General features: G+C 52.3%; 1 protein-coding gene across 2 annotated transcripts in view; it reads right to left on the bottom strand.

The window, feature by feature from the left end:
* Nucleotides 1-16,696, bottom strand: part of MYOM2 (myomesin 2) — a 73,662-nt gene that overhangs the window by 28,413 nt on the left and 28,553 nt on the right. For both annotated transcript variants that reach the window (XM_040489802.1, XM_040489803.1), the window contains exons 11-18: nucleotides 16,087-16,228; nucleotides 13,851-14,050; nucleotides 13,148-13,201; nucleotides 9,031-9,158; nucleotides 5,323-5,506; nucleotides 3,928-4,102; nucleotides 2,268-2,389; nucleotides 968-1,155 (exon numbers count right to left, since the gene is read on the bottom strand). In XM_040489802.1, coding sequence (XP_040345736.1) covers nucleotides 968-1,155; nucleotides 2,268-2,389; nucleotides 3,928-4,102; nucleotides 5,323-5,506; nucleotides 9,031-9,158; nucleotides 13,148-13,201; nucleotides 13,851-14,050; nucleotides 16,087-16,228 — 1,193 coding nt within the window. The remainder of the gene's footprint in view (nucleotides 1-967; nucleotides 1,156-2,267; nucleotides 2,390-3,927; nucleotides 4,103-5,322; nucleotides 5,507-9,030; nucleotides 9,159-13,147; nucleotides 13,202-13,850; nucleotides 14,051-16,086; nucleotides 16,229-16,696) is intronic.

Below are 16,696 nucleotides of genomic sequence, written 5' to 3'. Positions count from 1 at the left end.
GGGGGCGCCTGTGTGGCTCAGCTAGTTAAGTGTCCAACTTTGGCTCAGGTCATGATCTCACTGTTTGTGGGTTCGAGCCCCGTGTCGGGCTCTGTGCTGACAGCTTGGAGCCTGGAGCCTGCTTCGGATTCTCTGTCTCTCTCTGCACCCCCCACCCCCGCTCATTATTCTCTCTCTCTCTCTCAAAGGTAAATAAACATTAAAAAAAATTTTTTTAAGTAAATGCTTTTCTCATACACACATGAACCCATATGCACACACGTGTGCACTCATACCCATTCACAAATACACATACACATTCATATGCTCACGTGCACACATAGGCACACGTGTGCATGCTCACGTGTGTTTGCACTGTGCACACACACTCATATACACACGCGTGCACACACGTTCACACACACAAGCCTGTGACCTACACTGTGAGAACGAGGAGTGGGAATGTCAGAGGGCAGAAGAGAAAGCCCACGGGCTGCTGAGGGTTTGTGTCTGGATTCGGTCCCGGATCTTCCTTCCTCCAAACCCACGTCCTTCCCACTCTCTCCGCTCGGACAGAACACGCGTTTGGACAAGTGACTCACTCAGGGGCGGGCATGCAGCTTTGCTCAGGAAAACCGCGACAAAGAAGCGGGGGGGGCAGGGGGACTCCCTGACTGACACCTGCCGGGCGCAAACCTCACATCCCCGCGGCAGCTCGCTGCGACAAGCTCGGGGCCTGGAGCCGGCCGTGGTGGTGACCCTAACCCCCTCCCCCGCCCGCCCCTTGCCTCTCCACCTGCTCCTGCTTCACAGGACAAAATGCTTCCTAAGGCCCAGTTGTAGAGATACAGGATCTCAGGAGACCGCGAACTTTTCTTAACCCGCTTTTGCTTCTGTGTCACGTGATCTAGTGTCTGAGTCGCCGAAGGAAGGCCTCTGCCCGGGACGCGAAAGCAGAGCGGAGACCCGTGAACCCGGAAGAACCAACCGTCAGGATCCTCTCCTTCACGGGCGAAGAGTTGACCTCATGCCAGTTCTTATGCTGAGCCTCGCGCTTGTCTATGTAGTAACCCAGGATGGGGGCCCCGCCGCTGAACCTGGGCACCTTCCAGCCCAGCGTCATGGAGTGGCCGTCGCAGTTCAGAAGCGTGACCCCGTACGGATGCGAGGGGACAGCTGCAGGGACACAGGGCGGGAGGGTTACCCCAGAGTCGGCCTGGGCACCCCCTGCCCCACGGGGCGGCTCCTGCACTGGGGTAAGGGGGGGCAGGCGGCAGCTGGGGGGGTGGCGCCCAGACTCGACCCATCATTGTGTGTTTTCATCTCTTCCTTTGAAGAGAGGACGCGTCCGTCGTTATGTATTTATTGCTATTTCTAAACACATCCCCCAGTAAATAACACAGGCACACAGACATCTTCCAATATTTCAATAATACAAGGGCGATAAATTATTGAAATCTGGCCCGGATGGCTGAAATATGAGATTCCTCCCCCTCCTCTGGGGAAAGCCTGGAGGAGCCGTCTCGTCACATCCATGAACGACACCTGTGCCCCCGTGACCAGAGATGATGAACGTCGCCAGCATCACTCAAGTGAGCCCAAATTTGTATTTTCCTTCTGAACCCATTTGGAAATGGACCATCTTTTCCTACCGGGTTGAAGAGGGACACGTCTCTGCTCCCCCACCCCCAACTCTGGGTGACCTACGCCCAGCCGTCCTCTGTCGCCTGAGACACAGGTGACCCGGGAAAGATCCGTTCTCATCCCAGAATAAAAATGTAGACGCTTGCTTTTCGTTTAGTAGAAAGGACTCGGAGAAGAAAATGGTAACGTTTGGAAGTCCTTCCCGGGAAAAACTGACAGATTAGAATAGTGACCTTAAAACAAAAGAGTAACTGATTTTTTTTTCTTTTTCTTTTTTTTTTTTTTTGCTCTATTTCCCACCTAAGTATTATCGGACCCGACATTGCTCGGAAATTCCGTAACACTGCGTATCGTCAGAAATCGTAAGTAAGCGGGGCGCCTGGGTGGCGCAGTCGGTTAAGCGTCTGACTTCAACCAGGTCACGATCTCGCGGTCCGGGAGTTCGAGCCCCGCGTCAGGCTCTGGGCTGACGGCTCAGAGCCTGGAGCCTGTTTCCGATTCTGTGTCTCCCTCTCTCTCTGCCCCTCCCCCGTTCATGCTCTGTCTCTCTGTCCCAAAAAATAAATAAACGTTAAAAAAAAAAAATAATAAATAAAAAAATAATAAAAAAAAAGAAATCGTAAGTAAGCCCGCGGGTTACTCACTGAGAGCGGCCTGGACCTTGATGACGTCCGACTCCTGAGAGTTTTCACTTGTGCCGACGGCATTCACCGCCTTCACCCGGAACACGTACTGCTCACCGGTGGTCAGGCCGTGCACCACGAACCTGAGGGAGACACCAGTCAGGGGCACGACTACGTGGCTGAACCGTTTTTCTCTCTCCCGCGGCACAAGTACAAACCGTGGGGGACACGCCAACGTTTTGTCCACGGGGGACGAGAAGGAACGTTACTCTGAGTCAAGTTGTGTGCACACGGTATACATGGGTTCGCGCTGTCAGTTTTAGCTTTCTGATGCAAACCAGCACGCGGGGTCAGGAAGGAAGGCGGCGTGACGCCTCGCTACGCCAGGAGCTGGAGGGGCACAGGTCTGGGGGCACGGAAAGCAAGCCCCTCAGATCCTAAGCGCCCCTCTTCCTCCGTGTCGCCCACGTGCTCTGCGCCCCCCCCTCCCCTTCGCTTCCCCAGTTACCAGGTTCTGTCTGAATCACACGTCTATCACGAAACAGCATTCAAGTCCTCATCTAAAAGAACCCACGTGTGGAAGGCTTAGACGCAGAAGCGTTCCGGACACGGAAGGGACCCTAGTCAGACGAGGCTCGAACACTGGCCTCCACACTCAACAGATTTGGGCCCCTAGTCACGTGCCTCCCCCTTGGTGAGGCTGCTAGCCCATCTGTGAAACGGGACATCGGCCCCCTCCTCCAGCACCCCTGGCAAGTGTCACCCGGGAAACGGCACAGGAGGATCTGGGTTGCCCCGCACAGGCCGGCGCTCTGCCGGTCCGCGTAAGCGGTCACCGCTTGCCTCACCGGGCCTGTGAACGTGCTGTGACCTTCTACAAAACTCCGGCCTGAGAATGCTATTTTCACTTCTTTGTTCTGAGATCTCTTTCTGTATTTGCCGCCCGTGAACCCTAAATAACATCTAACCAATGCTCTCAGTTGCATCTCTTCTTTCGCAGCCACGGCCTTTTCCAATCTATTACTTTCTTAAGAAGACTGAAATGGGAAAGACGGCTGAGCCATCACTGACCGCCCGTCCATGGTGCAGAGCCGGACAGCTGCCTCTGTTTTCTGGAGAAGCACATCCTGGAGAGGGCCTAACAGGGTCTGACATTCTGCACCCTTGGCAGGAAAGGGGAGTGCGTCGAAGCCGGAGTGAAGACGCTCCCTCCCACGGCAGGAGGGGCCCAGGTCCCCTGCACCAGAGATGGGACGTCCCCCAGCTTTGTCTCAATCGGTGGTAGAGTGCGGGCTCTCACTTACGCGAACGAAGCAATTTTAAAAGTTCGAAAAATCAACACGGAAAAATAAAACGCCTCTCAGATCGCGGTTGCGACTGTAACTTTCCCGCTGGAAGGGTAGCCTTAACTGCTCCCGTGTCGGGAGAGTCAAGGTTCTGGAGCCTCCTCTGTCATGAACACACTAATCGTTTCAGGCACGAGCCTGGGGACCCGAGCAGCCTGTCAGCTCTGGAGTCCTGTGCCCCTTACGTGGGCATAAGAAACAGACCTTTGTGTAGAGGCTCATGGGCGTGGGCGCCACGGCATGGACCGCTCTGAGCCTGAGCGGCTCCTGTCTGGTTTTGCGTCTCCTACTCTGTCCCCTCACACGGCAGTTCTGGGGCCCCCGCAGGGCCACACCTGTTGTAGCCAATGGGCTTGTGATTGCACGGCTCCCAGACGTTGGACCCCACCACGGAGCAGTCCACGTAGTAGCCGAGGAGATCGTCTTCCTGCTTGGGTCTGTCCCACCGCACGACCACTGACGTCTTCGTGTTCCGCGACGCCAGCACCCGGCCAGGGGCAGAAGGCACGGCTGTGCAGGGGAGACACGGTGACAGACGGGACACAGTATCAGAGTTTTGGAAGCTGTACCACAGACCCTTGAGCCCTTGTGTCCACAGGGAAGGACGACCTGAAATCTGCACATGGAGGGAAGTGGGGGGCAGGCTGCCACCCGGGGAGCCAGAAAGTGCCGGACATTCCTCCGTCCTCCCAAGTCCTACCTGACTCACAAAGGAATTACAACCACCGAATCTCCCATACCCCCACCAGAAAAGTTGAAAATCACGTTCGGGGGCGCCTGGGGGGCTTAACCGGTTGAGTGTCCAACTCTTGGTTTCAGCTCAGGTCATGATCTCACGGTTCATGCGATTGAGCCCCACATCAGGCTCTGTGCTGACAGTGCTGAGCCTGCTTGGGATTCTCTGTCTCCCTCTCTGCCCCTCCCTGCTGGTTCTCATTCTCTCTCTCTCTCTCAATAAATAAAACAAATAAATAAAAAATAAATAAAAAGCATATTCTGATGACACACACACTTTGGCTAACAGGGTAGTTAACAATTTCTGGAGGGTGAAATGACTGATTTTAAGAAAACAAGACACACTTCTATCAGATTGATCAGAAACTTGACGGGATTCCAAATCTAATCATAACTTGACCATAGATTTTTCTCACCGGTGCAATTCAGAATTTCTGTAACTCCTACTTGACATCTTCCAAGAGGGAACTTGAAGCCATACGGGCAAGGAGTTCTGGTGTGTTCAGGGTTTTTAAAAAGGTGGCCAATGCCTAAAAATATTTCTAACCCATTTATTAGTTCCATGAAAATAAGACGGAGGGGCACCTGGGCAGCTCAGTCGGTTAAGCATCTGACTCTTGACTTTGGCTCAGGTCATGATCTCATAGTTTAGGAGTTCAAGCCCCAAATCGGGCTCTGCGCGGACAGCACAGAGCCTGCTTGGGATTCTCTCTTTCCCTCTCTCTCTGCCCCTCCCCTGCTCACAAGCTCTCTTTCAGTCTCTCAAAATAAATAAGTAAACTTAAAACAAGACAGAACTTTGGAGAAATGTTGAGTACCAACCAACACAGGGCAAAGAGATCTCTGTCTCCTGTAAAACGAAATTTTAAGACAGCTTGAATTTTAACTCCCGTACAACATGAATTGTCTTTTTCAACACAACATGATGGCCTCTGATGTCAGTGACTCAGGGCCTGTCCGCAGCTGTGGTCGCTCACGGACATGACCGTACTCACCAATCATATCCTGGGCCTGAATGGGGGCGGTGATCTCCGATGGTTCGCTCAGGCCATGTTTGTTGGCTGACAAAACCCGGAACACGTATGGCTTCCCCTCAGCAAGGTCAAAGACGGCGTAGCGAGGGGACCGCACGGCCGTCTGGGCGTTGACCCGCTGCCAGCTCCCGCTCCCGACCACCGACTGTGAAGAGACATGGGATTCGCCAAAGGAAGCCAAGAACTGCCCAAACACATGCTGACGGAACCATTGTGCTTTAGCTAGCCAAACTAATCTCTAGGGACGTCCGGGGGTAGAGCGCATCCTGGGCCATCAGTAAACCTTTCCTGAATCACGCGAAAAGGGAACTCAACCAGGAAAAGTAGGTAAGAAATTACCCCAAGTTGGAAATGCTCGGCAGTAAAAAGTTTTACGTGAAAGCAAATAAACTTCAAGGAATTAACACATAGGTTGTAGTTTTAGTAAAGTGGAATGAACTGTAAAGAATTAAAGATAATTTAAGATATTCATAAAATTCTATCGTAACTCAACTGGTCACATTTCAATTTAAAATGTACAGTATTTTGTGACTATTATCGTAGTAACAGCAATCTACCTAACCAGCAGCAACGTAAGACGCGCTATGATACATCCGTACATTGGAGAACGTAGTCACTTAGGCTACCTTATAAAAATCCTAAATCGGAGGAGAGCGACTGTTTTGCTAAATGTAACACAGGATGCCAACTGTACTGATGACATATAAAGTATACAAAAGACTATAGAGAAAAAGACTCTTAATATATGTATCACACGTTCATCATGACTATTTCAGGGGTGCCCGGGGGCTCTGTCAATTAAGTGTCCAACTTCGGCTCAGGTCATGATCTCGTGGTCTATGAGTTCGAGCCCTGCATCAGGCTCTGTGCTGATGGCTCAGAGCCTGGAGCCTGCATCGGATTCTGTGTCACCCTCTCTGCCCTCCCCCACTCACTCTCTCCCTCCTTCTCTCACTCTCTCTCTCTTCCTCAAAAATAAATACTTTTTAAAGCATAATGACTGTTTCAAATGATGGAGTTATCAGTGATTTTCATTTTATTCTATATAACGTCTCTGTATTTCCCAAACTTCCCATACTGCAGGTTTCGTTTTTATCATTTGATTTTCTCATCACTGATAATTATTTTTTTAAACTTCAGTTACAAGTTTCACTTAATTGTTTCCTATAGAGAAAAATCCCCCTTCCTGAAGGGATCCTGATGCAGCAAAAGCACGTGCACGGTGACCCTTGGAAAGGCTCCCAAGAACAGTGAAAGCATTTCAAATGACCCCGGGCTTCTAGAAGTCAGAGTCACATTGAAAGCTGTCTCTCATTTCAGCAAGAGCGAAGTCACCGTCTAGGGGCTGGTGCAGGCACCTGTAGTCGGAGGCCCCCACGCGCCCCCGTCTGACACTCAGCTGGGGCCGAGCAGAGAGGAGGAGCCTTGCGTTGGAGGAATGACGACAGGGAGGAGGGAGGAAATACAAGGGGCTTACTGCCAAGCTTCTAGAAGCCCAAGAAAGGCAAGGGAGCCAGAGCTAAGTCGGGAGCTGCTCATCCTTCGGTGGAGGCTGGAAGGACGTGTGTAGATCCCCGTGCCTGGAGCAGGGCCCCCAGGGCATGCGTCTGGAGCACAAGAGCACTCGGGGCACCGCCAGCTTCACCTCAGGGAGACTAGCCACCGAAGCGGCCACTAGCCGCTGAACCACGGGCGTCAGAAATGACAGGCCACTAGCCGCTGAACCACGGGCGTCAACACGGCGGGAACGGCCTGGGAGCCGTCCAGGAGCTACCCAGCAGAGGCGCAATCGCACTGAAACTCCGCTCCGGGTGATGCGGCAGACCACCCGCTCGGCGTCTGGGTGCCGGGCTGCCGCCCCCCACTCTTGGTGTCAGCATAAAGTGGGAAAGAGGAATCCGTATTCCTGCGCTTCCTTCCTGGCCTTGACAGGAATGAAGTCACCACAAGATCACCTCAGACGGGCTGGGGGTAGACTGCCCGCCAGGAGCCCACACTCAGTGTGGCCCAGCTCCGGCCCCTCCCGGGGGCGCACGCCGCCGGGCCCTGAACACTTCGCCCTGCAGCACCGCAGGGTCAGCCGCCACGTAAGGCAGCCCCGCAGGCCAGTGGTGAGGGCCATGGGGTCCATCCACGCCCTGGAGGCTGAAATAGCGCTCACTTCATTTCCGCGTCTGCTTCCTCTAGTTGTACCACGCGCCGTTCCTGTGCCGCACGCACCTGTTACTTGCTCTGTCCCGTGCGTGTGCCATAAACGGCGCACTCCACACCGTGGCGTAAGTGGAGGGTCACAAAACCAGACACGGGATCTGGACCACAGCGATTTTTCTCAATATGGCCCACAGCCCACTAGCAGGTCACTGAGCCCGTGAAGGGGTCAAAAGCTGTGTCCAGTGCTACGGGACAGACCAAAGTCGGAGCGCATCATAGCATGCGGTAAGGATATCGCGGTTTGGGAGTTGTTGGTTAGATGTGTGCACGTGTGTGTGTGACTGTGTGTGCATGTGTGCAAGTGCATGCATGTGTGCATGTATGAGTGTTGTGTGCATGTGTGTGACTGTGTGTGCATGTGTGCAAGTGCATGCATGTGTGCACGTGTGTGCATGTGTGTGCGTGTATGAGTGTGCGCATGTGCCCGGGTGTGCGTGTGTGCGCATGTGTGTCTGAGTGTGTGCATGTGTGCTTGTGTACATGTATGAGTGTGTACGTGTGTGTGTGCGTGTATGTGTTTGTGTGTGCAAATGTGTGTGTGCTTGTGCACATGTATGAGTGTGTGTGCGTGTGCCTATGCATATGGGTGTATGCATGTGTGTCCACATTTATGAGTGTGTGCATACGTGTATGTGTGCTCACATGTGTGTGTGTTTGTATGAGTGTGTGTGCACGTGTATGCATATGTGTGTGCGTGTATGACTGTGTGCATGTGCCCATGTGTGTGCGTGTAGGAGTGTGTGCACATGTGTGTGTGTGCATGTATGTGTGTCCATGTGTGTGCAAATGTGTGCATGTGTGCTTGTGCACATGTATGAGTGTGTGTGCATATGCGTATGGTGTATGCATGTGTGCATGTGTGTGCCCATTTATGAGTGTGTGCATACGTGTATGAGTGTGTGCTCACGTGTGTGCGTGTTTGTATGAGTGTGTGCACACGTGTGTGCATATGTGTGTGTGGATATGTGTGTGTGGGTGTGTGCATGTGCATATGTGTGTGCATTTATGAGTGTGTGTGCGTGCGTGTGCAGGGCTGCAATATACAGCTACTTCTCTCTGCGTCCAGACCTAGAGCCCTCCAGCCAAGAACTGGCTCTCCCGGCCAGCTGCAGTGTGAATCCCTGTACAAGACCGCCACCAAGTGGCCACGCGACCTCTGAACAAATGCAGAGCAGCAGCAAACGACCCTCCTGCCCACATCTCACTCGTTCTTGAGTGAGACGTGGGAGCTAGACTGCCTCGGCAGGAAGAAAACATACAGATCCCCCATTTCGGTGCCTCATGGGGGTGGGGCCGCTCACTCACAGGCAGGCAGCAAACCCAGACCCAGGACGCGGTCCCCTGATTCCCACTTGCACGGCCGGGCTGGCCACGTACTCACAGCACAGCCGGCGCCCTGGCGCCCTCAGAGCGCAACCCATTGAACAGCACAATGTGAGGGTTTACAACACACGGTACCTTCTCGATGAAATACATCAGCGGCTCCTTGCCGCGGGGAGTAGGCGGGTCCCAGCTGAGGACCACATACGTCCTGCTGATCTCTGAGGCGTGCACGTTGGTGGGCGGCCCTGGGATCTGCACGTCGCCTGCAGGAGTGATGAACTCAGTTAGTGCTGGGTGTGCCCCATGTCCCCCCATTCGCCGGAGCCCATCGTGGGAGCGCGGTCCCCGAGATACATTCCCAGGCACCAAAGATCTGCCCTATCAGTGACGTCTTCTGCTTCGCTTCTATTTGGGGACGGTAAGCAAACTATTTTTCCCAGCCAAGTCTAATGCACTGCTTAAGATCACCTAATTAGTTTTGTTTCTAACATAAGCCAGCTCATTAAAAAAAAAAAAAAAAAAAAAAAGAATCTAATCCAAAAATCTTCCAGAGTTCCGCTGGAAGGGGAGGCGGGAAGATCCACCCGGAAGAAATAGAGTGCTTAACCAGAGTGGAGCTTTAGAGGTGCCGGGAACCCATGCAGAGGAGGTGCTCGCGGTCTGTGTTCCGCGATACGGAAGCCTTCTGGAAGGGGATTACCCTCGCTCTGCTGGTCCTCTGGGTTATTTTCCTCATACTGCTCGCCCTCACAGCCCTGGATCTGTACACCGACCTTCTATAGCCCGTCGCTCTTCCCTCCCTAGGGGGGCCCGGGCCACGTTCACAAGCACTGGAACCTATACCCACAGGTTTAAAATCCCAGAGTGATATCAATAAGCCTCTTGCAAATAACTAGTTTGGAACATTTGTGATCGGAGGGGTCTGCTGTGCCTGGCTTGTGACACACCCCTTGCTTTAACACACGTGAAGGTGTCGGGGGCGTTATATCTGGAGAGAGCTTTTCATGAGATGTGGAGGTTTTCCAGACCCACAATCTCTGTAGCTGTGATACAAAATATTATGAGCTTCTGATTAGATTAGCACATGATTAAACCGGTTTGAACGTCCCCAGGACACGTCTGAGCCCTTCTCCATATCCCATTGCGCCCTGGGGACTGTGCAGCCGGCAAGGAACTGAACCACCGCATGGAGACGGGACAAACAAGACTGGGTCTGGTTTCCCAGGAGTCCTGTTACACATTTTACAGGCCACTCGGCACAGAAGGGTGTCGTGGCCTGATCTAGGAGCTTCCTGGCAAGGGGCTTGGATTCAAACAAGGACTCAGGGAGTCTCTCCAGGAAAGTGCCCAGTAAGGCCGGTGGAGCGGGGCCTCCGGACACCTGATGGGACCCACGCACTGCGTCCCCTCATGAAGAGATCCGGACACAGCCCTGACGGGAGAAGATACAGGAACCTCGCCCTCGGGTGACGCGTGCCGAGCCCCCAGGGCTGCAGCCTGGTTTATGCTTTATGTCCAAGGTGCCGCAGGACGTGGGAGGCAAGCCCAGGGAACAGAGGGTGGCAAGGCAGGTGGTGAAGGCAGTAAGGACGTGTGAGTGCCCGCTCACAGAGCTGCCGTGCACGTGCTTTCAGGTCTGAGCGTGTCACTGTTCTCAGACCCCGCACAGAGCTGCCAGGCCCAGAGAAAACGGAGCAGGAAGCATCTCGTCCGATGCTGGGGGAGAAGGAAGAGTCCCCGTTCGTGTCGGCAGGGGACCCCTGGCTGGGGCGAGATGCTTGGGTCCCAGAGCCTTTCGGCGTCAGGCCGACCCGCAGCGGCGGGAGCCTTGGGGATGTGCTGATGGCGTCAGCCACAGACAGCAGAGGGGGGTCAGGGAGGGGGACAAGGAGAGGCCACGGGCAGAACCCACCTCTGTTACCCACACTCCCAACAGCCGAGAGGAGGGCGCAGAGAGAAGCAAATGAAAGCAAACGGAGAGGACAGGAAACTCCAAGTGCGTTACCAGGTTACCCTGGGTGTCCCCGTGCCCAGGGCTGCGCATCTCTGGAGCCCACGGCGCTCCTGCGTGACTGTAGGTCAGCAAGCTGGGACGCTCTCCCAGGACCCAGCTCGCAGCGGTGGGACAGGGGGCCCAGGCCCTGGCCCCCCGATCGCAAATCCTGCACTTGGTTCTCTCCACCCTGGGAGACTGCAACCCCCACAGGCTGCCCAGACGTCCCCTCCAAGTCAGTGAAACCTGAGCTTCATCCCCGGGATGACAGAGCCCGAGAGACGGTGCACGTGTTCAGAGCACACGGTGCCTTCGCCCCGGACGCCAGGTGTGCAGTTAGCGGAAGCCAAGCCATCTGCCTGGGCTGGGAGGCCTGTCAGCCCTTCCCAGAACGGACTGTGGGCCTTGCGAGCAAGTCAGGAAAGGTTGGGAAAGCTGGGCGACATTCAGAGATGGGCACTGACCGTAATTAACATGTTTGCAAGGGGGGCGCCGGGGTGCCTTCTCTGACCTGCCTGCCCCTGACCTCGGACAATGTGCGGCCGCACCCCGGAGAGCTGACGCCCACTGGCTGGACTCTGGGAGTACCATGGCCCGTCTGAGCGTCTCAGCCCCTGGCCCGCGTGGCCAGACCCAAACAGAGCCTCAGGAACACCGGCCACAGTGTGGATATAACGCAGCCACGTTCGAGGGTGTGTCACACAAAATGAAGGCACCTGCCTTCTCATAAGAAAGGAAGCATGAGAAGCATGAAAAGTGGGGTCTGTGACGTCACTCCAGTTGGAAATAAGATGCATGGTGTCTGTAACTCCCATTTTATCAGCCAGAAAACAAAGTCTCTTACGTCGTGTTATTTCTTTGGCACTTAATAGCTGGCCGTTTACACCCAACACGTCCGGATCTATGTGTAAAAAGGCAGATGTTCTCTGCAGACAGGCACGGGTCCTGCCACGGGAAGGTTTATTATATTATTTCTTACTCCCATTGCTTTGCACGGTGACCTTCACGTAATGCAAATTTCACCACTGATAGGCGTGGAGAGCAGCCAACGCCTCCTCGTTTGGGGTAATTTTATGTGAATTCCTACACACCCACTCAGGATGGCTCAGATGGTTCTCTCCTCACTGACCTCATCGCCCACCAGACGCGAACAAAAGAACTTCCTTTTCCTCGCTCCTGTCAAAAGCGCCTACGTTACCCAGGCTGGGGTGCTGCAGGAACCCCTCCTCCACTCTTAACAGGACCAGATTTTACTTGTTCAAAGAGCGATGTTTCCATTGGGTATTTATGAAGCCACAGTTAAGTCAACCTTCCCTGAATTGTTTTTCTTTTGTCACTGCTTTCCTGGGCATCTCCCCCTATCTCTAAGAATGTCTGGAAGTGGAGGTCTCATCTGAGCCTTCAGATGTTCCCGTGGGGCTCAGCCAGGACTCTTAAAGGGCGTCCCTCTGGATGTTGGGTGTTGAGATACTAGAGAAAAACCATTTTAGGTGCAGAAGATTGCAAGCCTGGAGACCATCTGGGGGCAAATATGGAAATCAACAAAGGACCCCTCAGTCTGCAGCTCCCTGAGGACAGAGCGCTTGGACCACAGAGATTTCAAAGGAGACCTCGCTCCAAAGTACGTGTCCTGAGGCTCCAAACTCAACTTGCTTCGTTTTTAAGTTTTTCATTGTTCTCTATGAACTGTCCTTGTAAGTCCACGTAAGATCTTTGGCTTTGTGATTCATAACGCCAGGTTCCCCTCCTTAATAAATTCATCCTCCTCCCTGTCTCTGAGAGAACTATCTAGGAGAAGTGTTCATAAAATCCAGTATAAATGAGGGAAATGCAAACTTTCGGACCAGGGATACCGACCGCAAGAACTCACTCCATTTCGGTTAAAATGCTGGAAATACAATCTTGGCTTAAAGGGAAAAACTAAAATAGTCCTCCGCTAACGGAGTCTGAGAGAAGGGGCCCCAGCCTCCGCCGGTGATCAAGGCTCAGATTCAGTTTGATCTTCTCTGCACGCCCCCAGGAGAATGCCGTAGTGAACCCTACACGGAAGCGATGAGGCCCCTTGAGGACCCCTGGATTCTAATCCTCTCCTCGCTCTGCCCTGCTTGTGCTTCCTGACTTCTACAGGCCGTAAGCACGCAGGCCTGACCCGTGGGTTTTACGTTTACACGGAAAGCCTGTGCTGACCAGCTGAGCACACTCATCTCTACTTGCCACCCTGCATCCCCAGCTGAGACAAAGCGGTGAGAGGCCACTTACCCTCAAGGTCGTCCTGATACATTACGACTTCTTTATCCCCCTCCAAATGGACCGCTGCAGAGAGAAAGGTTGGTGCTCAATTTGGCATCCAGTGGTTTCCTGAAGAAAGCCCAGCTTCCCTAACCGAGCGTGGGATCCAAATCACCTCCGCGTTATGATTGCAGCATACTCCCGACTCTACAGGAATCAGCGTAGGTATTCCGAACAGGCTTAAGAGTTAGTGCTTCCCAGATCTTTGTACCGGATCAGAAAGACCGGTGGGGGGGGGGGGGGCGGGAAGGAACACGTACGGGCTCACTTAAAACCACGACTGAGGGGCCCACCGTCCCATCCCTTTCGGGAATCTGGGTCGTGGGAAATTAAACTTCGGAAACAGAGCGGCCTGATCTTAAAGCCTTCTGAGTCTTAGCGTGTGTTGAGATCGCATCACCAACGGACTAAGAAAAGGCTAATTCTGAACCCAGCGATCTGGATTCCAGTGGAGGGGCATGGGGACGGCCGTGTGCGTTCGTGGTGAAGCACACGCGCCCGCCTGGCCGCCCCGCCCCTAACGCGGCCCCGGTGGACACACGGGCACCACGAAATATCACCGCCCCACGCTCGGCCCCGGGAGATGTTCTTAAGGCTCACATACAGCTGAGCACAGAAGACAACGTCCCAAGTTTCCAAGACACGACTGGAGCTTGAAATCTGCATGGCCTACCTTGTAACCTCCTGAGGTCTACGGGGTCAAGGGCAGCCACGGCCTCGGAGACTCTGGAAGGCCTGCTGATGCCCGCGCTGTTGACTGCCCTCACGCGGAATATGTAAGACCTCCCTTCAAAAAGGCCTGTCACGGGGTATTTGCAGATTTTCACAGGTGCGTCATTGCACTGAACCCAATTGTCTGTCCCCACTTCACATCTGTGAATTACAAAAAGAGTAGAGAATAACAAATACATCAGCCTAGTAAATTCACTCAGGTCTATACATCTATTCTACACACATGTGATGTATCTAGGACAACTGTAACAGGAAAATACCTTGCGTTGGTAGAAACCGATGTTGGTGAAGTACTGATGTATGTCAAAAGTAGTACAAATAAACCATAAAAGACAAAGTTACTTAGGAAATGTGAAATAGATATATTTATATATTTAAAAGCTTGATGACTTATAGCTTGAAAATCAATTCCTGCCTTCAACCACATTGAGGCAAAATGACCTCCAAAGATCACTCGAGGCATATCCTTGATAGTCCTTTTTCCGACACACGTGGCGAAATCACAGGGTGCCCTAAGCTCCCCAACATGCCCAATGCCAGGGTGCAGGGGAGTGCCCCGCTGCCCATCCCCCACATGCCTCCCACCCTACTGAGCCCCAGGAGTGAAGGGTCTCTGGCCCGATGGCTCGTCTCTCCCGATGTCAGAAATACGTGTCTTTCAAGCACGTCTCGTGTGGAATTTGGAAGTCTTTTGAAAACAGTTAAGTGCTGACCGGACACCTGGAAATGCAGAAGAGATTGGCCTCCATTTTTCAGAGGCTGAGAAATTTCAGCCCCAAAACATCATGTCAAATTCCCAGGAGAACACAGCAAGTTCAGAGAAATCATTTTTGGAGCCATTCGGAGCCAGGTTGTATATTCGCTTTAAAGAATCAACTCTCTTTCTAACTCTTCGGAATTTTTAATGGAAGTTCTGCGACCCACACATGCTAACCTGTTACAGGCAGAACGTGACACGGTCATAGCTGAGCGTCTGGCAGGGAACAACTTGGCTTAAATCAACGCCTGGCTGTTGCAGGACGGGAGGGCGCGTAGGGTAAGAGCTGCCTCCCCCGACCTGAAGTCCTGTTGTGTTTATCTTTGTCAATGAAGGAGAGAGGGGGCAGGTCATTAACTGCTAAGGGCCATGAAATTGTTTTCGCCAAACGGCTGAAAAAATTCTCAAATGTCACAGGAAGACAGAAAATAGCTTTGTTTTAGTTTTTTGTTTTTTAATTCAAGGTAAACCCCGACCGATGCCCTCTGCAAAAGCTGACCTTAGCACTTCCAAATATTATCCCGATAGTGAATATTTTACCTAAACAAGCAGCTTTGTTGGTGTGGAAAAGGGAACTTAACAAACGTACTGACAAAAAAAAAAAAAAAAAAAAAAGATTTGATTTTTCTGAAACAAACGTCTTATTTTACTGTGTTTTATACATACGGCACCTTAAATCCCTCCCCAGACGCATCATCTTCTGATAGATCCATAGCTTAGACCTTTTATCTTACTTCCAAATTCATTTTCTTTGACTACAGTTTTTCTCAGTGATTGGTGTGTGTGATTGAGGCATAAACTGCATGTGCAACAAATTCACCGACTCTGCTTGGTTTCCTTCCCAGACCCTGAGCGCCACACCAAGTAAAGGAACATGAAAGAATTAAGACTCTGATGCGTTTTGTGATGATCCACATTTAAGTTATTAACTCAAAGGTGAAGTCTGATCTTCTGTACTTGAAATGTCAATAGATTTTTTTTTTAAATCAGAAACAAGAAGAAAACCTAATTTAATGGAGAGGAAGACTGGAATTTGGGTACAAATGGGCGGGCGCTCTTCCCAGCTATGCTTCACGCGGCCTGTCTTCTGCTCCGGAAGGAGGCGCAGGACTGAAGTTCTCCCTAGAACCCACAACCAGGGTTCCGCGTGCCGGGAGAAGCTGGAGGGCATTCGGTACTGGATGTCGGACAGGCAGGCAGAGCTCCAAGCACCACATGCAGAAGTCTACCTGCCCTCGCCCCGCCATTTGGTGATATCTTCCAACTATCCGGTCAGGAGCCTTGAACAACCATACAGTGACGTACCTGATCAAGAACGCTGTCATGAACTTGAGTTTAGAAGTATATCCAAAGACACCGTCCATGCCAACAATAATTTCAGGAACGTTCCCATCCCCGGAAGAAGAATATGGGCACTCACCGATCAATGAAATAGCCAATGACAGGGCTCTCCATGGTCGTGTTGGGCGGCTTCCAAGTCACGATGACATAATCGCGGTTTGCGTCATAGCACCGCAAGTCCATAGGCGCACCAGGAGCCCCGGTCACCAGTGGGTCTGCGTCTGCACCGGGGGGCGGGGGAGGGGAGGCATGAGGCTTGGGACACTGTCAAGCCTGTTCATGGCTCCTTCAAACTCAGACTTGTATCTACTCGACTCGATCTGACCCCTGCTTCGTCCTCACGTCTAAATGACCTCACTTCTTTTTGACTATGATGGATTGGTGACAAGAAATATAAGCCTAGTTAGGAGGTTTTAAAGTCAACATGTTCTGCCCTCTATAAGATACTCAAGTCTATGATTTTTTTTGTAATTGATTCCAAAATGGAAGGTCACCTTCTCTTGATAGTGGATCATCCCATAAGGTCATGTCAAAAACTAACCAATGAAATGATAACAGTGTGGCCTTTTTAACACCTGAGAAATATTACCTTAGACGCTTTTATCTTTCAAAATCCTTCGGAGATTGAGGATTTAAACCTTCCTTTTTCTGCAAGCTGTGAGCAAACGTTTAGGTCCACACGACACTCA

Source organism: Herpailurus yagouaroundi, unplaced genomic scaffold, assembly GCF_014898765.1.
Source record: "Herpailurus yagouaroundi ecotype Mexico unplaced genomic scaffold, PumYag 181, whole genome shotgun sequence".
Taxonomy (NCBI): domain Eukaryota; kingdom Metazoa; phylum Chordata; class Mammalia; order Carnivora; family Felidae; genus Herpailurus; species Herpailurus yagouaroundi.
This window is presented reverse-complemented; position numbering and strand designations above follow the sequence as displayed.